General features: G+C 33.4%; 1 protein-coding gene across 5 annotated transcripts in view; it reads left to right on the forward strand.

Annotated features, from left to right (window-relative positions):
* Positions 1-22,167, forward strand: part of LOC118198679 (uncharacterized) — a 358,828-nt gene that overhangs the window by 58,711 nt on the left and 277,950 nt on the right. Inside the window, exon 3 of one of the 5 annotated variants that reach the window (XM_035370443.2) lies at positions 9,357-9,525. The exons of the other annotated variants lie outside the window; for them this stretch is intronic. Coding sequence (XP_035226334.2) covers positions 9,503-9,525 — 23 coding nt within the window. The 5' untranslated portion in view covers positions 9,357-9,502. The remainder of the gene's footprint in view (positions 1-9,356; positions 9,526-22,167) is intronic. 5 annotated transcript variants of the gene reach the window in all.

Below are 22,167 nucleotides of genomic sequence, written 5' to 3' on the forward strand. Positions count from 1 at the left end.
TGCAGTGGCAATTAATTATACACATTACTTTTGGGCATCACTCAACAGTAATACGTTTAGCCATTGATAGAACAGATAATAATTCCTTTTCAATTGATAAAATTCGTATGATCAGTTTAATCAAACCGACGGTTTCACCTTAACATTTTAAACTATAGCATGAGAGATTTCTGATTCAAGTTTAGTGGTGAATGCATGTCAAGGATATCAAGTTACATCATTCTCGCAAGCAAGTTTACAGCAGTTTTTGACGAATTACCTTGCATTTTAAAATGAATTTGTGTTCAAATATGATGAAAGATAACTGTAAATTATTTTTAATTTCAATGTCTTTTTTCCAGTCTTCAAAATCTCTGAATTGACCGTAAAGTGATGTAGTTAAAATACTAGTTATGTATTCCAACTGATTAGACAGATTGATTAGGTTGATTTAGTCCAATTGTGTGATAAGATATACACCCATTTTCATTTATCCATTTCTTATATTTTTTTAGAAGATTTATATCCTTTCATTTAACAAAGAAGTGTTCTCACTTCTGTTGGCGTGCAGGATTACGAATGAAACTAGCGAGCAGACAGAGCAGTTGGGAAAATGAGGCGTATTCAGGGTATTTCCGTACGGGAGTTCTTGAGATTTCGCTTCTCAATTCGCGCAGAATTTGCGATTCTGTTTTCGGAATGCTGAGAAATATGCAACTTATGGAAATTTCACTTTAGCAGCATTTGAAAATTTTAGAACAGTGCCAAAATCTGAGCATCTTACAAATTTTTATATGCTGCCTACTTACTGATTTCTCACGAAAACTTCCGACAATGTTTTTTCATATTTACCATGAAAATCAAATTTAATATTAATAATAAAAAAATTTAACATCTTTCTCGATATTCCAAAATTTTAAATACACTTGCTGATTTCGTAATATTTTAAAGATTGTTGTCCACATTTTTTTAAAAGAATACATAATTCCAACGACTTTTTTCTAATTTTGGAAACTGCAGGTGACAAAATTTACTGTGGTAAATTTTCCCAGCTTTAGTTAACTGTCCAAATGTAAAACATTATCCTGAAGTTCCCTTCAAAGTATTACATCCCACAAAATTATTTTAATATAAAAATTAATTTATTAGTTATGAGATTATTTTCCGGCTCTGTAAAAGACTAATAACACTGCTTGGTAAGTCATTATTATGATTTCAAAAACTATGCTGTTTTTGCCACTTATATTCAGTTCATTTCACGTTTGTTTTTCACGATTGCTTTAAGCTTTCTATACATTAGCTAATGTTTTATTGCATTTTGTCTTATGCAACTATCCAGCCTTCCTTTACTGAAACTTATGAGTGAAAATAATGAGCTCGAATAAATAGCATCAACTTAGGTAGGTTATTTCGAAGTATGAGACATGAAAAATGTGCAGTGCCTTCGCTGGGACTCGAACTTCGGACCTCTCGAATACGCGCCGAGTGTGCTGACCATTACGCCACGAGGGCATGCTGAGAAGGCGAGAGAAATACCTTATAATCGTTTTATTTAAAACTACATACAAAAGGTTGAAGATATGATACAAGCATATCCAGGATAATTAGTTCTGAAATTTTCGTAATATGTCACTGTGGGTGATTTACACGAAAACTAAAATGAAAGCTTCAGGAAGAAAATTCGGAAATCGTACCAAAGATACCTGTGTACATGAAATAGAAACTATAGCGATATTGTGAAGATAAAGGTTTGAGATTAAATTATATAACAGTCTTGTCAAACGTAGAAGGAAAATTGCTATGCAAGGTGGCTGCTGAGAACTTCTTCGCTCAGAGTAATTATCTTTTTAAACAGCTAATTACCAGCAGTAGATCATAAGTTTATGTATAAATGTTTAATTTAAATTATTGCTCTATAAAAAATAACGCATGCCTGTCAAAGTGAATGAATGTGTTTAAACTTAAGAAACTGTGATAATTCCAACAACTGTAGAAGAGAAGCCTTTGTAAGTGAACGTTTGTGTGATTTATGAACATATTTTTAAGATTAAAAATGAAAGAATTTAATGAACGACATGCAAGTTTACTTCACGGAACACCGTTGTTAAAATTTTCGTGCTTTGTTGCAGCAGTCTTATAGCTAACCCTCACGCGTAGGTAGGCGTTCACTTTAGGAAATTTTTTAATATAAAGACATATTAAAAAATTTCCTAAAGTCAGCTTTTACTAAAAAAATGACGTGATCGCTAAAAATATCGCTACTGTCTTTTAAGTTTAGTTTATAAGTAACCTGAAGCAAATTATAGAAGAAATAATAATATTAAAAGAAATAGAGTAAATAAAGCCAAACAATATTGAATGTACCATTAATCTTGTTAGTTACTGATATGGCTGTCATGCACAAAAATATCCGCAATATTTTGCTGGAACCATCTTCATTGCGAATAAATTCTATTTATATGCAAGTAAAAATTAGTCTATAACTTTTTGTTTGACAGTTTCTGAGCATAGAAATTTTTTGACTTCTCTATATTGCTGTTTTTACATCTGTTACTCTTCGCGCTTTTAAAATAGGCATATCGTCATCATCTTTATGGTTCTTTTCTACAGATGCTAAAATAGCGTTTGATAAAACAGCGTCGAAAAAGTTTCTGCTAAGCGTTATTCGTCATAAATTCGTTAGATTTTTTTAGCAGCGCATCTGCGAGAGAATATAGCAAATGATGCTTTTTTTCATTGCGTTCTAAAATACACCAATTACACTGATTTCCGTGATTAGATTTAAAACTTCTGATAATCTATTAGCTGAAAAACTGATGTCGTAATACTGATCCAGTTTTATAATCAATGTCTGCAGTGTCAATCAAAAGCGGAATATTTCTTGTTTTGAAAGAAACTTTTTCGTCCCTCTTCCTAGGAGCAGTCATACCCCAGCTTCTCCAAGTAGGAGCACCTGGGGTTTTCTATAGAGAAAGCTATAATAAATTTAAATGAGGAAATAAAAGAAAAATATTATAAAAACGGCTCACTAGCGGCCGAGAGGTAAAGTTGCTAAACACTGGTCGCTTGTTCTGGGTTCGATTCTAGGCCAACAGCCTGCCTGCATGATTGTTTTCATTAGTGTTTCCAAATGTTTAACGTGCATATGGAATCACTATACCGTAGAAAGTCCTCCCCAATGGCATCCTTTTCCTCAGGCAGATAACCCTCGAGTGCTTTGCCATAATAAAATAAACCAAGCTAATATGAAAATGTTAACATAGAAAACTTAAAAATATCCATGTTGGCGAAAAGCAGCCAAATCTGGTGAGTGGTCTTTGAAGCGATTTCGTTAAAACGGTTTTATTCAGGAATACTTTTATAAGTATGAAAGAGAAAAGATGACCTTGGAAGATGAACAAAAAGGGTACAAATTCTGTTGGGTGCATGACATTCAGGTGTAAACGTTTTTCGTTTAAGGGGGTGGGGGATTTTAACAATTGTCATCATCCCCAAACTGCCTCCAGCTGGAAGTTTCTTACAAATGTTTTAGATAACAACTAAATAAACCTGTAATTCTGTACTCCGGTCCCACTCAAGCATTCAATTTCTTTAAGCATTCAATTTCTTTAAGCATTCCATTTTTTTTTCATCGTAGCATTCAAATCATGACAACCGGAATAAAACTTGCAAGTTAACCATTGGCATTCAGCGGAACTTGGCGTAATTGTATAAGATATTGATCGCTTATTAAAGCTGATTGAATTTGGCTTCTGAATTAGTATCAATTAATTGCTTTTACAGTAATATAATTTTATTTGCCATTATTTGATATTGCATTAATTTCTTCTAGGACCTTCGCCCCCCCCTCGCTTATATTTTTCAGAGAAACTATAAAAGCATGTGGGTCTTAAAAAAACTGTAGGTTAATCTTTGGATTATGGTAACTTGGCAAAAATTTGGCGACCAACCCTGCTACAGCAACCTGCTAGTTTATGTTTGGACGCCATTTTGTTTTCACGAAGAAAAGGCTTTTTTTTTTTTTTTACAACAATCTGCTAGCCGAATTACGCTTATGCTAGAACTTTTATGGAACAAAAGTACTTAATCATGACTTAGATTAGGTGCGAAATTGGGAGAAAGTGCAGAATTGCAAACTGCTTGCCGCGTTTTTAAGAATTGCACATACACGGTATCATCCATGTACACGTCGACCTATTTTCACTTAAAAAAACATCCCAGAATTGCACAAAAATGGCATTGCGCACACTTGACTTTATCCATGTACACTGCTAAGGTCCTAGCTAGTAACCTTTATCGCCTTACCAAAATGTCGCCAAACTACCCGTTACCATATTTCAAAGATTAGTCAAACTGTAACTAACTGCAGGTGGGGAACTAAAGGTTGGGAAACATTGCAGTGTAAAAATGTGACGAGTTATTTGTCATAGTACGTATATTAACCTAATAAATGCTTATATCACAAGCTACACCAAACTGCAAAAGAGTAAAATAAGTGAGTCAGAAGCACTTAATTGTTGTTTATGATTAAATATATATTTTTCTGTTTCAAAACTTGGAAATGAAACTCCATATAAGTTCCTTGACTTAATACTGAGCGGCATCAGCGGCTGAGGGGTTAAGTGGCCGAACACTGGTAATTCGGTCCGGCGTTTGAATCCCAGCCGAACGGGTCAGTTGCATGAGCGTTATTGTGCTTTTCCCCCGTGTAACGTGTATACGAGCCGGTTTCCCTTACAAAGTTTTGCCGTATAATCAAATAAACCGAACTAAAACAAAAGTTGAAGTTAAACATCAACGAAACGAAATTGGATATTTTGGGTCCACTTCATACACATTTGAATGTGTCTCTTAGGCTAGGAATGATTTTCTTATATAATAGTATTATGCGTAGGTTATTTTTGAAGTAAAGTTCGTTTACAGGTAAGGGCCCACCACCGACCGAGCGGCAAAATTTCTGAACGCTGGTGATTCGGACCTTGTTTCGATTCCAGGAGAACGCGCTGGCTGCATGGGGCTGCTCCTCATTTGTAACGTGTGTACGAACCAGTTTTCCATAGAAAGTCCTCCAGGAAGGCTTCCTTTACGAAGACTTCCCTTTCCTAGTGTGTTTTGCTATGATCAACCAAACCAAATCAAAAGCGTTTGCAGATAACATTTGAAATTTCGCGTTTGCGTGTGATTTAAGTGCTAGCGCATTGTCGGCATTCTTTGCGCAGAATATGACGCGGTGTCATTCACGGTGTCAGGTTGTGCGAACCGTAGTGTGAGGTTTAAATGTTTAAAAAATTCGATCGTCCCGCTGACTCTGAAATACGGTCAGTTATTCTCCTCTTAATAGTAAAAAAAGAAAAAAAGGCGAAAGCTGCTTATATTCATCGCCAGATACGTGAAGTTTACGTTAACAATGCATTGAGCGATAAAAATCAAAATTGGAGTGAGATCGTTCAAGTATGGCCGGAAAAATATTATCGATCAGTCGCGCGTTGGTCGGCCATCTGTAATCACTGTCGAATTGGAGCAGACAGTTGAAAACCAAATTCTGGCAAATGAGAGGTTTAAGCAAAAGGCATTGAAAAATGAAGACCATTGATGGAGAAGTGAAAAAGACCGTGAATAACTAGCTATCATTAGAGGCGACCGAGTTCTGTCGTGGCCTTCGAGATTAGATGGCCTGGTCAGCTGCAGAATCACGTGATTTGACGTCACGTAAGGCGTCTGAACTTTCACCCTTCGCACTGCAAGCGAAGACTTCTTATTACGTTGATTGCGTGCTGTATATTTTTATTATTCATGTCTTTTTTATTGCTAAATTTAAGTAATGTTGTTAAGGGTATTTTCGTTTTTAAATTGAGATTACTAGTTAACTTATTTATTAACAAGAATAACGATCGACGTTCTAGGTAGAGCTGTCTTCATCGTGCCTGCACGATGTTGCGTTCCAGCATGCAAATCCAATTACGATGGCACTAATGAATATGTATCAGTATTCAAATTTCCAAAAGATACAGTAAAACGGGATTTATGGATCAAAAAAATTCCAAGGAAAAATTTTATTTCAAGTGATCGCAGATGAATTCAATGTGAAAAACATTATTCAATGTGAAAAACATTTCGAAAAGATATTATTCGCTATGATTATTTACCAGCAAACGAAGGTACTTTTATTCAGATGTGTAGAGGGCATCCTAAATTAAATAACGATTCTTACCCATGCATTTTTTCTCGTTGTCCAAAATACTTATTTGAAAGTCCAACCCCTCAGAGGATGAGCAGGGAGGAAAAAAGAGCTAAGAAGCATATTTTTAATGAATTTTTGAGAAAGGACAAAATAGCATCATTTGAGGATTTTTCTTCTATGTTACCAAATAAATTAAATATTTCAGATACTTCAAATATTATTTTACACAAATCTGTTGCTGGTATTTATATTTTATTGCTCAGTTTTCATCCATATCCTAAAATTGAAAAAGTATCTTTGTATCGCTTCATATAGATATAGCAGTTTATCTAGGAGATAAAGTTGTTCCAGTTGAAAGTAAAGAACCAGTAAAGAAGTTGAACAGCATTCTTTACTGGTCAAACTTACCGAGATATATGTTCAAAACATTAACATGTTTGATGTTCATGAAACTTGTTTAATGTGTGGAATTCCCTTTTTTAGCAGATTAAAAAAAAATAATGAGCACCGTTTCAAATATTTGTTTAAACAATTATACTAAAGTTCTTCAAAATAATATGCATACAAAAATCGATGAAAGGAAACTTAAAAAAATCAAGAATACGTGATGAAAAGATATGAGTATGTAAATGACATTGTTTTATTTTTTAAAAATAGTGTACTAAATATGATGCAGTTCAAATATATTTTCAATAATGTATCTTTTACATTTAAATTTATTAATCCTTTTGCTGTTTCCTTATTATTTGATAATACTTCATAATTTTTCAAAATAAATTATCAATCGCGATTAATTATTGCTTCAGTATACTAGTACAACTTGCACAGTATTTCCTAATTAGACAGAAATCATGGTTTGTTCTATGTATAGTTGTTTTGAGGTTTTCGTTGGCAAATTTATTGATTTTACGCTGTGAAACATTATATGGATGGCTTTTATTTGTAAATATATTATTTATTATGCATCTACATATAACTAATAATGTAAATATTATTAAATGATGTAAATATCCTTATAATTATTGCTATAAATAACATATAAATATGTGAAAGTTATTCGTTTTCTGTAATGTTGCAGCAAAATTGTAATTTATTTAATTTACAAAGGTTTGAGATTTAAATTTTTTCTGTGGCTTTTCTGTTCATTTTATTAGATAGTAATTTAAATGAATTAAAAATACATTTGCATAATGTTTGGAAGCTCTGAAATATTTATAGTTTTAAGGAAAAATTATTTTTTATGTCTTTTAATTTGCTAAATTATATTTACTTTTGTTAGTGAATTATTTATATTTCTAAATCTTTTCATTCCTTTCATTCCTCTCCTTCTCAAACTGTAAAGACATTTTTATGTTAATAAATAACAGCCTTTTTATTTACTTATTTCAATACTTTCTTTTTTGAGTGTATTCTAACAAATTATTACAATACATTGTAAGAAAAAAATGCACAAGATAACCTAAAACATGGCATAGAATATTTCGTGAATATTTCTTAAAAAATAATATTTATTAAGTTATTAATCTTAACTGCAAATGAATATACGACCTTTTATATACGTTTTCAAGTCTCTGGAAATTTAATTATTATGCATTATTAAAAACAAAACACTCTAAACATCGAACGAAACGCTCGCATTCAAATCTGAAGCAAAGAAAGTCACGGAAGAATCGGACGCCTTTCGTGACGTCACTCGTAGCTAACCAGGCCATGTTATCTCGAAGGCCACGGTTCTGTGAAGACAGTATTAAAAAACTGCTTGTTATGATAACTTGTGAAACCGACAAGAAAGTTATTAAGCAAAATAAAAAATTGTATGTGAATTCAGAATTTTTTTTCGGGGGGGGGCACTACAATTTGTGATTCCCTTTAGTATTACAAAACGGGCCTTCAAAAATATAACCCTCATAATTATCAGCATCGGGGTATATTTACGCTGAGAAATATTGGTCGAGGTAAAATAACAAGCCGAATTTAGAAGTCAAATAACAAAAATCAACGTTATATTAGCAAATTTTCACAGCACAAAATGGCGAACACACCGCGTGAAAAAAAAGGAAGCTAAGAATAAGCCTGTTTGGGGCTCCTATAATTAAGGTAAAATAACACGCCGAACAAATATTAATTTAGAAATCAAACAACAAAAATCAGCGTTATATTTGCAAATTTTCACGGTGAATTTGTAAATATAAACGCTGATTTTTGTTGTTTGACTTCTAAATAAATATTGGTTAATTTTAGAGTGTTGGTTAGTGCGTCGTGAGAAATTTGTGTTACTAATACACCAGCTGTACTATAACATATACTGGTGGGCCGCCATTTGACCATTACCTTAGTACAGGAGATTAATTTTCACCCGATCAAATAAAGTTCGTAGTATACTGAGTTTGTTGTACCGAGTTCCAACTGTACTTGTAATAAACAGTGTTAAATACTTTTTGACATTATTTGTATGCAATTTTTATTTTTATGAAGACTTAATAGAACAAAAAGTATAAAAACTCGTGTTTAAACTATATAATTTCGTGTATATTTCTCTCAAAGTATAATTTACGTTACGGGGCGTACTAATTTAATATTAATGATATATGAATAAAATATGATTAATGTGGGAATTTTGTAACTGTGATCTCGTAGTATTCACAAAACAAAGGTAAGTGAAATATAATGTTCCTATGGTTTCGCTGGTTCAAATTCTCTCATGAGCTGACAGTTGAGCACCTGACAAGTAATCTTTTTTTTTTCTTGTATACGAAGGTAAGGATTTTTTGGCTCATATATATATTTTCATTGTTTTATGAACCCATTGGGACTTTACAGGTAATTTTAGATGCTAGTCGACAAACTGCTGTTTATATTGTATTTATTATATGTCCCCCCCCATTTTTTAAATTAAAAATGTTAACTACAATCGAAAAAGAATTGAAAAAATTTACGTAAATATGTCCGAATGGGTTAGAAGTTTTAAGTTTTGACTAATTTTTTAAAATTGCTATTTTCTGCATTGAAAATTAAAACTGTTTCAAGTGTGTACATTGCAGTGTATGTTGTTTAGGCTAAAATAAATTCCTCGATTTTTGTTATTGTTTTTTTTTTCCTTTGCTTGTTTTAAATATGAATCTAATCTCCTCCTGCGTTCAGCTGGTGGTTTTGCTTTACGAAGTTGAATTATAGTTGCACCGTATCTTCGTTGCAGCGAAAGAAGATATTGGAAACTGGCTTACACCAAAATGTATGGAAAAACAAATAGAATTTTTTCTTGGTTAAAGAACTGACATTTGACCATGAAGATTCTTGAAAAATGAAGAAGCAGAGCTTTTGTGAAGATTTCTGGAAGACATTATGGCATCTGTCGGAGGAAATAAGTTAGTTGCCAAAACTTTCTGTCCTAAATTACAATACATCTCTTGCCCAAATTTGTAAAAAATAATGAACTATTTTGTTGTCTCTTTTAATTGTTAATCGAGGGAAAACGGAAATGGCACTGATTTAGTCGATATTTCAATATAATTAGCATTACAACGCGCCTGATTATTTTTAAAGGTCATGTGGACTTTTCTCGCTTTTATGTTCACATTGTAGAACGGCAAAACAATTGAAAATTGGTGGAATTTCTAAGCTGGTGACAAATAGCTGCATTGAAGTACTTTTGTGCATCTTTCTTTTATTAAATTACATTTTGATATCGCCATTATCATTTACTTCTTTTCAGTAACTGGAATAATAATAATTTGAATTCTGAAATAACCTTTGAGCTAAAAATTTTCATTTTGCGACGGAAAAATTTGCCGTCACAGCGGGATTATATGAATTCACCCTTTTATTTACATCTAGTAAAATAATGTTATATTTCGTTCACTTATTAGTGGAGCGCCCACCAAGGACCGAATTAGATAAGATCACTGCATAATTCCACTGTTTTCAGATTTCTGCGAACGGAATGGCTGTGTGTACCCGTGGTTTTTCCATGGATGTAGGAAGTTAGTCCTTTCTTACCTCCATGGGTTTTTCACGATGCGTTGCATAAGAAGTAGAAAGCTGTCCATGAAGGCTGGTCCCATTACCCGCACATGATGCGTTAATCAGTCCCCCTGGTATATTTTTAGGTCATCTAGTGTACTAGAGGTAGTATTTATGTGGAAATGACAGTGGGGAGAAAAAGTGAAAATTTTTCATATCGAATAAATCTTTTGAGAATTTTATCATTTATGAAAACTGCTTTTCATTTATCTGTAGTGTGAAATATATAATAACATTGGATAAATCATTTATACCAGATTCTAGTCTTCATGGGAATTTTTATGATCTTCTTTCGAATGTTAATGTCTCATTTTCTTAGAAAATCTTCCACTAAAGATATTTCACCTTTAGTGGAATTCACCTTTAGTGGAAATCACTTTTAGTGGAATACCTTGCATATATTCCCAAAATAATTCCATCTCTGATCACAAATATAAATGTTTATGATCTGATAGCTGCTCATGCTTTGAAAGAAGAGTTAGGACTTGTTAAATCTGCTTTTTGCTTGTGTTGAGGAAGATGGAAATGCGATGAAGGGTATCGAAAGAAGGTTCAGAATTAAAAGGTTTAACTTGCATTTAAAAACTGTGACGGAAATGTACTTCTTCGCAAGTGATTATCGTTGTTCGATTGTCATTTTCTTGATTTGATTTATTTTGGAAACTTAATTACTTCAGTTATCAAGGTACGTTTACGAAAATGTAGCCTAATTACCATTAAATGTAGCATGAATACCTCTCTTACACATTATTTCCTCATGAAATAATTATTGCACTTGTATTTGTCCTCATTAATCGTTTCTGGCAAAGCCTGTATTTCATATTCACATTTCATTCTGAACTGCACCGCTACTGTTGACGATACAAAATGGCATCTTGTATGACGAACATATCTTTTTTATTGAAGTAAGGATTCATGGATAAAATTTTATTCTGGAACATTATAATATTTAAAAATGGGGCCGGAGGGAAAAAAAAAGTTTTCCCTCGCCTAAGAAAGGAATACCGGTAGTGAAAGCAACGTGATCTGACGTGGTGGGAAAATTATGCTTCGTTTTAATTCATATTGCTAATCTATATGTTCGAACACGTAGCCACATTCGAACTATTTCTTCAATAATAAGTGGGGTTAGAAAGTGTCTTTGTCATTGATCAATGACCCCGGGTACCAGAAGTGAAAGTGCCACGTTATTTTCTTAGCTGTATCACAGTTTTAGTCTACTAATGGCAAAGGGGATAAGACTGTTGAATATTAGCCTAGGTTCGACCTAGGCCGGCTGCATGATATTTCCTCGATGTACCATGTGAGTGAAAACCAGTTCCAGTACACAAGTGGGGGAGTGGATTAGACCGCTAAACACCGATTGTTCGGCCCAGATTCAAAGTTACGTAGCGTGAATGTGAACCAGTTTCTCATAGAAATGCCTGCATGAAACTACCTCCTCTTACGCAGATAGCTCTTGTATGCTTTGTCATAATCTAACAAAAACGTCTAGAACAAACTCTTCCCAGAAAACCCTTCACTACGAAGGCATCTCTCTCTCTTAGGCAAACACTCTTTGTGAGCTTTTTCATGGTGTATTAAACACCATCCCAGTTTCGATTAAAAATATCTCAGGAAATTGATTTGGATGATCTAGTACCATTCCTTCCCAACTCTCATCCATTCAAGAAGAATTTTAGTTTTTCTATTGTAAATAGGTGCGATACTGTGTTGAAGCATCCATGATTTATCCGGAATCGGATGTCGAGTTTGCAAGACGGCATGTTCAAAACCATATAGCCCGGGATGACTTATTTAATCATAATAAGGTATGTAAAGAAAACTAGTGTTTTGTATGTCGGTTCTGTGAAATAAGCTATCCCGTTAGCATACTGCCTGATACAGGGAGGATTTATTTTGATTAAATAAAGCTGTACCTTTGTCTTTTTCTTCATATTTTCATGTTGCCGCTTTAAAATCTTTCATTGTACAACTGTATGGTGCGGAAAATTGCAGTAAAACCTTACATTAATCTGCTTTTAAATTGGCATATTACAGACCGACGATTTTTTTTTCATGGAACACTCGCGCTTCTCGGCAATAAAGTGAAACACGCGGGCAAATTCTGATTATCTGGTTAGTTATGCCATGACCCTGTTTGTTTTTACTTACTGTGTTTGCGTACGGCATAACACCCAGTCCTTTCCTCCGAAAGACTCGTAACCTAACCTTCGGTGGGAAATAGCTTTGCGACTTCTGTGCAGAATACTGGAAGATTAAAAGAATAGTGTGCAATTTGTTCAGGTGGGGATGATAAACTCCGGAAGTAAAGCTGTGAGCACAATCCACCTATTTATTTTAAAGTAATTTCTTGCTCTTTTATCGATCACTTAATATGTGGAGACACTATACATTGTAGTTGCAGTCCTTTGAGAACTAGATAAGTATTTTGAGATCCATTCTCAGTGAAACATGACAGGCAATAGTGACAAGCAAAACTGATTTTAAAACCTACCGAACTTATTAACCACCTATATTTGAAACGTTGGTCTTCTCCGGGTACCACACGAGCATAGCAAACGAGCATATTCAAAACTTTCCTAAGCAATATCATAAGTATTTCCGTACCTTTATTCCGTATGATTTTCTGCGAAAATCTTGAGCGTATTTTATTTTAAAATGAGTTTTTTCATCATTTCTATTAATGGCTGGTTATAATTTTATCGTGGGGTCTTAGACCACGGCCGTTCCAGTTAATAATAAGAGTAAAGGAGAGAAAGGAATTGTTATTTATTAACAAAGTGTTTGTACAGTGCAAAATAATAGTGAGATTTTATTTATTTGAATTAATCGTGTGACCGCTGTGACGCATAAGTAATATACAAGTCGTTTAAAACAAAAATCTGTGCCATATCCGTATCAAACTATGCATCATTTGTGATATGTATTTTGTATTTAATAAATTTACTTTACTGTAACCCAGCTTCTTGGCTTACTTTTTGTAATATTTATTTTTTCAAAAATAACCGTAATAGTATTTGAAATGTAAATTTTTGAAACAATTTTAGTTGTCCGAATGAGTCAAAACTTACGCAACACTGTTTTTAAAATAAATTTTATTTTCTCTGAAGTACAAAGTTTGTTAAAGTAAAACCTTGAAATATCATCTAAAAGAAACTATTTTTTTTTTTTCCTAGTGTACTTTCAGATCATTGGCAAAAAATTAAATTTTATTTTTCAAATTTAAGAAGTCTGAATGTGCTATATCACAGAACTATGTAATAGATTATTTTACAAAACTCACCCCTCTAGTTTTTCATGAAATGCAAGCTGTAAAATTATTTCTTAGAATTCAGTGAAGCTTTATATAAACCTTCAACAGAGAGAAGTGTAGAAAGCTACGATGCTAAGCCGGTCAGTTTTCACAGCATAACAAAATTGAGATGTTTCATATTAAAATATAGATAATTTCACGCTAGCATGCGATTATGTTTGCGTAGGGCATCTTGGCATGCATTTTCTGTCTACCTAACGCTTCTGTAAATAGTCTTTTATCCTTGGAATCTTACGCATTATGTCGCTTTGAACAATAGAGAATATTCTGAGAATAACAGATGGCCTCAAGTTAAGTAAGCTTATTCATAAAATCCCTTTCTTCTCTGAAATGGATGCAGATCTTTCAACTGAAAATTTTCCCTTCACAAGCACAGAAAATATTAACAAATTTTTAAGCATCTGAGCTAAGGAAACAAAAATTTTCTTGTTGGACATCCCTATTGCCAATCATTTTATTTACTGCCATTGAAGGTCTCTTGGCAGAATTTCATAACTTGTCTACCTAACATTGCATAAGGAAGTACTCAACAATATTTTAAATTAAGCTCTTTGCTTTCAGAGTTTTTGGATACTGGGGCTTTCATTAAACGGCTTTTTAAATACATCTTCAATGTGTATTACTGATTGCTATGACGATTTATAGACCAAACTTTTGATATTTTGTGGAAGTATTAGCTCTGACGTGCTGGGATTAGATTCATAAGTTGTTCTGATCTACCCTAATCTAATCCAGTTCACTTTGTCAAAAAAAAAAAAAAAAAAAGACGTTTTGGCCATTAAATTAATATTATTTGTGCTAATTCATATAAGAGTACTTTTTTTGGCAAAAAATAAACAAATAAATTTTTGAGTACTTTACTTTTTAGTTCATAATCATTTTAGTTCATATTAATATAGTATTATTAGTAGTTCATAAATAATTTTTGCAGATTAGAGGTCTCAGACCTTTGCTATTGTTGTCTAAAAAAGTGTTCAACGTGCAATAATAGCTGGCTAAGAAATTTTTATATTTGAAGCATTTATTCATCTCAAATTTACACTGTTTGATCTTTAGAAATTTCCATGCTTGAGTTTTTTTTTTTTAGTTAGTCTTCTAAAGGCAGTCAAACCTGGCTTATACATTTTGTAAGAAAATAATTTTTTGAGAGTTGATCTATTTCTTAAAAATGAAGAAAAGCTCATCACTGTTATAAATAAGATTTTAAAATTGTTTTGCTACTGCGATTGTTTTTAAATAAAGGAAAAAGTGCCATGCGTTTTATTGCAATCCAAGTAATGTTTGTTACACCCGAGGGCAAATATACTTATATAGGCTTAGTGTTTATCTAGCTTCAATCGCGTATGTATGTATTGATTTCGAAAAATATGATTCTAATTTAATCATGTAAAAGCGATAATCGAATTTAATTGAAGAAAATATTAGAGGCAAGTAAATTTTCTGCTCATGTACTGTTTGTACACTGTCCATTTGCCTGCAGCAGTATTTTCTATCGAATTAGAAAACAAGCAGTATCTGATGTTGGTGTTTTGGTCAACTTCTAGATAATTTTAATTTCAGACTGACATAATTACCGTAATATATTGTAAGATTTTATTTAGGTTATGTTCTTCTTTGTTATTGGTTGTGAAAGAAGGAAGAGGAAAGGATCTGAGGAAGTTTGTTTAATCCGTTTTGGCAAAGCACATCGGAGCTATCTGTTGAAGACGAGGGGTGCGCTCTAGGAGGACTTTCTTAGAGAAACTAGATCGTATTCACAGTACTCATTGGGAAGAATTTTAAGATTTCGAGCACATAATTCTTTTCCGGAGAAATAAAAGTTTGTGATAGAAAAAGATATCATTAACCAATTTTTTTCACAGGGGAAGTGTCTTCACTTTTTTTACTCACATTTTCTGTCTTAATTTAAAATTAATTGGCCTTAAAATGGGTTGCAATTATTCACGAGCCTGTGAACGGATTTCAAAACTCAGACTCTGAGATAAGTCGAAGTGCTTAACCCAAAAACCAGTTAGTTATCTGTAGCTCTACAGCTCACAGCAATGGCACAGGAAAATATGTGGACTGGAAGTACTAGTTTTCGAGTTAAATTTAAAAGTCAGGTATGCATACATATCTGTTCACTTTTTTTAATGTTAAATGAAATAGGTTTATTTTTGCGTGTCTGCTATCGCTATAGCCTCTGCCCCCCCCCTCGTTGCTGTCTAGAATCTTATCATTCATTTGTATTTTTATTTTGTTCTAGCTGTGTTTTTTTTTTTTTTTTTTTCTGGCATCTTTTCTGAGAATTAAAATATTCATGGTTTTCTTAATTAAGATTCACAAATTTCCGTCCTATTACTTCTTTGAGCTTATGCTAATTCACATTCTCTTATAAAAATAATATACTACTACTAAAAATTTTACTGTGCGTATTTTGTGCCTCAGGAAAATAAAATTTAATTACAGCAAAGTATAAAAAACATAATTACTGTCAGTATGACGAGTGTTTTCAGAGGAACAGCATTGTACTGTTTACCAGACGGTGATATCATAGGATTGATTCACTTTTCTACCTTTGTATTGTTTTTTAATCCTGGAGATAATACATCTTTGTATTTAGATGAAGACTTCGAAGAACGTCATTTGTTAATCTTCCGTCACCGTTTTTGTCGTACATTTAATGTATCTTACACGTGTAGGTACTATCCCTCCCCTCACGTAAGTTCATTTGCTTCTATATCTTGCCCGAAACGTAGCAATCTCGGCCCACATTCACATAATAGAGGTTATACCGAGGTCGTTACCTTCAAGACACCTGCGCATTCCTCCTTTATTTATCATGTATCTCATTATTTGATATGGCGGTTGATTAATATAAACACTGTATTGGCTTATTTTCTAGATAAAGAGAAAGTTTCTTTTAAATCAGCTTAACTGCTCATAAGCAATATGAATAATTTCAGAGATTTCCTTCATGATACTAGTATTAATCTTTTGCTTTCTATGTATGCCTTGCAGCCAGTGTTAGGTTTTGCACTTTCAAGTATGTCATTCAGATATGCCCTGCGTTTGTCCTTATTGAGTAATTAATTCACGCCTGCTAACTTAAAAAATAATATTTGAAGTCTGCTTAGTGCGTAGAAGTAATTAAAGCGTATTTTCTTCTCGGGGAAGCATTTTAAAGAAGAAAATTAACAGAATAAAACTAATTACCGTTAAAACGTTTTATTAATTCGTCTTCAGAAGAAGCCCAGAACAGGGTTAGATTTTTAATCATATGAGGTCTTACTTACGTTTGGGTGTATTATATTATCATTAAACATGTTCAAAAAATATGAAATCGTAATTGAACTTAATATGATAATGAATTTATATTAATAATTCAAATGAATAAAGCTTGTTTAAAATGATTGTAAGTTTATTAACTACATGCCATTGTTATTTAGAATCACTCACAACTTGGTGAGAAAATTTCTATTTCCTTATAATTTGCCTTCGGGGTAAAGCCAGCCGAATCTGGGCTAGAGCATTGCTGATTTTTCATATTTCTGACACTGAAATATTACCAAAAACTAAGATTTGACCAAAAATAAATGTGGCTTACTATTGACTTTAGAGAAAATTTTAAAAAGTTAAACTTTTTTTCTTTCCTTCCCAACGGCGGGTACTTGACTTTTCGACATTGGCCACTCCTAAGGCTGAAAGTGGTGACCACTTTATTGTGAAGGTACCTAATAGATGGCCACCTTTGCCTCCTATGAAGGGACGTTTACAACCATGCCTTCTCCGACATTCGAACCTTGGCCCTTCGGTATCGCTGGCGTCCTTCCTAACCACTATACCACCTCCAAGTAGAACGGTGCTTCGGTACACCAGGGTACCTAGACCGGAGGCCCTACCCCTTGTAGAACAGTAGGAAGTTTCGAATTATACCAAAAAATAACTTGGTGATGAACTCGAATGTATTTTGAAGAGTAGAATAAAAAACGCGTGACAAGAAGCATCGAAGATGGATTAAGTGATGGGAAAGCTGTTCAAGAAATAAAGGCAGAGGTGACATTCTCAGAACACATCAGTTTTCATCTTCTGCAATTTTCATAATGTACGTAACAGCTCTGAAGCCTGCAGAAAGTTTGTCAGCAACAGTTCTTGCCTTGCGAATTCGTTCAACGAGCATAACAATATTTCTCAGGAAATCTTGCACTTTATCATCCAGAATCCAGTCGGTTACAGCGCTTGCTTCCTTCGGAATCTGAAATCTTCGCCCTTTGATTTTTTTCGCTATACCTAGGTATAGCTGTGTCGTCAGTTTCCTTGCTGACTCTACGTTCTTCTGTGCTTTTTAAATTAGGAAAGTCTTCCTTCGTCCAGCTAAGTTGGGGGGGGGTTAGCTTTTCTTTCAAACTTTTCCTGGTATGCTTTACATCCACGATACGATAACTGCTGACATATCCTTGGCCGCAAAATGAGCAGGTGGGGGTATTTTCTGGCTTTTTAGGGCAATTCCTGGTGCTATGGTTTTCACTATATTTACAGCAACGTTCCAGATTTTTACAGAGATGTTGAAAATGTCCATAATCTTGACATCGGTAGCATTGTGTCGGTCTCTTCCTCGGGGCAAACTTCTCAATTTTGACGTTGAAACTGAACATGTTGTTACCACTATACCATCTGAGTCGGCTTTAAAACTGTAGCGTTCGTTCATAAGGTTGTCGCGTCTGTTTGTAATTTAAATCTCAAGAGTTATTGAAAATTTTAAGAGTTTTTCTACAATAGCTTCAAAGTCGAGAATATTTACATTCGTGAATTTCGTGCTGTACATCGAATGCAGGTATTTAATATATTAAATTTAGATTTATAGAAGTTCATATAGAAGAGCATTCGAAACAGTTTAGGTTAATTGATTAATGCAAAGCAGCTGTAAGACTGTCTGTCTGTGGGGAGGAGTGTCTTCATGGAGGACTTTTTAAAGGAAATTGGCTTATATCCACTTTAGACATATGAAAAAAACATGAAAACTCCCATGCAGCCAGCCCATCGTACTCGCCATTAAAGCGGAGAAATTAAGAAAGAAAGTTTGGAAAAAGTTTAAACTTTTCCTGAAAATAAAATGCTGTTTTGTATTCGTTCTCTTCTTTTGAAATGGTTTTTCAGTCTTGTATTGAAAGTAAGAACTAAAATTTGAATTTATTCATGAAGACTGAACACGATTTTGTTTTGCTTTAAATATATTGGAAAGCACATAACATAGCTATCAAATTTCCCTTTTCATCACATCTCCACCAGTGGCCGTGCGGTAAAGTCTCTGAACACTGGTAGATCGGTATGGGGCTCGAATCCCTGCGAACGGTCTGGTTACATGGGTGTTTTCTTGTTTTCCCACATGTGTAAGGTGTATACGAGACAGTTTCCATTACAAAGACCCTGACGAAGGCAGCCTTTATTTTAGGCAGCCCTTGACTGCTTTGCGGTAATGAACATAAACTAAATCAAAACCATCACGTCTTTCAACGTCCCGCTGAATTACAGAATTTCTCGGTTTTTAAATTTTAGTCTTTACTAAGGAAAATATTTCAAATTAAATTTATTGAATTAATCGCAAAAAATTTGATTCCTCATATTTAATGATTTTGAGCATACTTTTTATTACTATTAAATTTTAGTATATGATCTGAAATTGTCTTAAGATAACGTTCTAAACATTAGAACTTTTTATAAAGATTCAAGCAATATGTAATCAGTTAAAACTTAGTTTTACATTATTATACTTAGTTACGCATTATTTTATATATATTTACGTTAATCCGCATAACGGTACAAACGCTAGTTATTAAATTTATGTTTATCATATGTAGAAGTATTTTATTAAATAAATACTTCCTTTCCCAACTCAAACTTTTCTCAGTGTTAAAGTACAAGAAAATTACAAAATGAAATTAGCCAAAGGAGACAAAATTTAGAATATTTAACTAAAATCTTTTACGTCAGAATCATACTGTAAATAATTCAGTGATCGTATAAGGCTTTGTAAAGTGAATATATGTCTGCGTGGAGTTCTTTTGAAATGGTGCCACCGTGCAGCACGAAAACATCTCGGAAGCTCCCAGTTTTTCGTATTTCAAGGTTGGCAGCTATGACATTACTTTGTTATTTTCATTATTTATTAACTTAAGAGTGCGTGATAAGGCCCACCAGCGGCCGAGCGGTAAAGTCGCTGAACAGTGGTAGTTCGGTCTGAGGTTCGAATCCCGCGAACGGGCTGGCTGCATGGGTGTTTTCGTGGTTTTCCCCATGTGTAACGTGTATACGAGCCAGTTTCCCTTAGAAAGTTCTCCACGAAGGCATCCCTCCCCTTAGGCAGATAGCCCTAGTGTGCTTTGCCATAATTAAATACACACACACTAAGAGTGCGTGTCATCGATCAGTATGCTACATTGCTTAAAGTGTACTTTGGCAACAAATGTTATCTGCCACTTAACAAATTAAAGTTAACTTAACAAATATGTTAACTGCAAAATTGCGGGGAATCGAAAACAAAAGCGTTCATTATCAAAATTGTGCCTGCGGCCGAGCGGTAAAGTCGCTGAACAGTGGTAGTTCGGTCTGAGGTTCGAATCCCGCGAACGGGCTGGCTGCATGGGCGTTTTCGTGATTTTCCCCATGTGTAACGTGTATACGAGCCAGTTTCCCTTAGAAAGTTCTCCACGAAGGCATCCCTCCCCTTAGACAGATAGCCCTAGTGTGCTTTGCCATAATCAAATACACCACACCTAAGAAGATGGGTGCTACAAAAAGTCATTTATCGCCATTAATGGGACATTTTATTGAGACTGCAAGCCTCTATTTTCGTTTGTCAATATTGTAAAAAATTGTGCATACAAAACAAATACTAGTTTAAAATCTGGCGGGTGCTAAAGTAAAAATGAATTTCTTTTACACTCATTTTAAAGTTTTATGATGCTTAAAAGAATAATGCGCCAGATCTTTTTTTATTCTCTGCAAGAATTAAAAACTTTCTTGGAAAAAAGTTGTAGATTTTAGCTGCTGATATTTATATATATATATCAGTTTTGAATAATAAAATTGATAGATTAATGACATACATAAAACTGATACATAATCAATCTATCAAATATCGGATTTGTAGCACAACTTAAATAAGTTTTCTTGTCTAGATAACTATTAAAAAATTTTTTTAGATAGCAGAATGGTTTTAACTTTCAAATTTACCATTTTAGGTAAACAGTTCTAATTTGATTTAAAAAATTATCTTTATTAAATCTAAAAATTGGATTTCTTAAGTGGGTCTAAATTCATACTGATATTATTGCAATATATGCCGTATTAAGCTTTCCATTTTTGGTCATTGAAGTTATTTTAAGCTATTTAACTTTCCTACAAATTCCATATTTTCTAGAAACCAAACTTCCAAATTTTCTATTTTCTAGAATTCTAGAAACATTTAAATATTTATTTTGATTTCCAGTTAACTCTAACTAATAGAAGATGTTTCTAACACCTTGGCAAAGCTTAATCTTCAGCATGCAGCTTATTTTCCAACCTAGTTTTCAGGCTGAATTATTTGAAATTATTTATGAACAAAGATGGTCGCTAAATCAGGCGACTAATATTTCTAACTGTTGTAATATATAATGCAACGTGTTCATGTAGTTTACAATATAATTCATTTATAATTTTTTTTCAGCAGTATTGAAATTAATAGCAGATACTGATAATGTTATACATTTAGATTACAATGATTTAGATTGCCATTGCCTTCTTCACCGATGCTTTTATGCTACATTCGTAATATTTCGTAATGGCATACAGATAAGTTTAACTCATTCACCAACCATGTAAATCCCTAATTTAACCCACTTTTGTTCTTACGTATGCTGTATCTTCTATTTTCTTTAATATATTCATTGTTCAGCCTAATTTCAAAAGGTCTTACGATCAAGCGGAAAAGTCACCAAACATTGGTAGTTCGACCCGAATTTCTAACCCCAGATATCCCTAAGCTCTTTCTTTTTTTGTACTTATTAACTGTGTAAAATTGTATCGTAAAAATTTCAGTTCATGAAGTAAAAATACTTTCTTAATTTATTCTTTAAAAATATTACAAAAATTTTCACCTTAGCATATCTTTTTACAAAACCCCTCTAATAAGAAAAAATAAGAGGAATTAACTCTGTTTCGGTGATTGATACCTCGGTGCAAGTTATATGCAACTTTTTCCAAAAGCATAGGGTTTGTATGGATATCAATAAATTAAGGATTATTTCTCCATCTGATTTTCTTAACATGTTTATTCCAGAATTTTCTTTTCACACTGTAGTGCTTAACTTTATGACTTTTCTTTAAACATTCAATTTCTCTAGCTATGGCAACTCTGCATACCTTCTGACAAGTAGTTATATTTTTAACCACTGTATTTTAATTTCTGTTGACTATTAGTACATTATTCACTTGTTTCATAAGTGCAACTATTTATTTTATACGCAAATCTACGTAAAATAGCAATAAAACTCCAGTTATGCGGAGCTCCTGATCGATTGCTTGTTTTAGATTGAATGAAATTAAGCTTAATGTTACTGTTAATTAGCTTGTTATTAATTTAATGATGCGTGTCTAATTAATTATATATTCAGCTATTTCCAAGTATGTTACGCAAACGTTTGCATCCCAG

The sequence above is a fragment of the Stegodyphus dumicola genome, chromosome X1, assembly GCF_044657685.1.
Source record: "Stegodyphus dumicola isolate Sdum_Otavi_A_Nest chromosome X1, ASM4465768v1".
NCBI lineage: Eukaryota > Metazoa > Arthropoda > Arachnida > Araneae > Eresidae > Stegodyphus > Stegodyphus dumicola.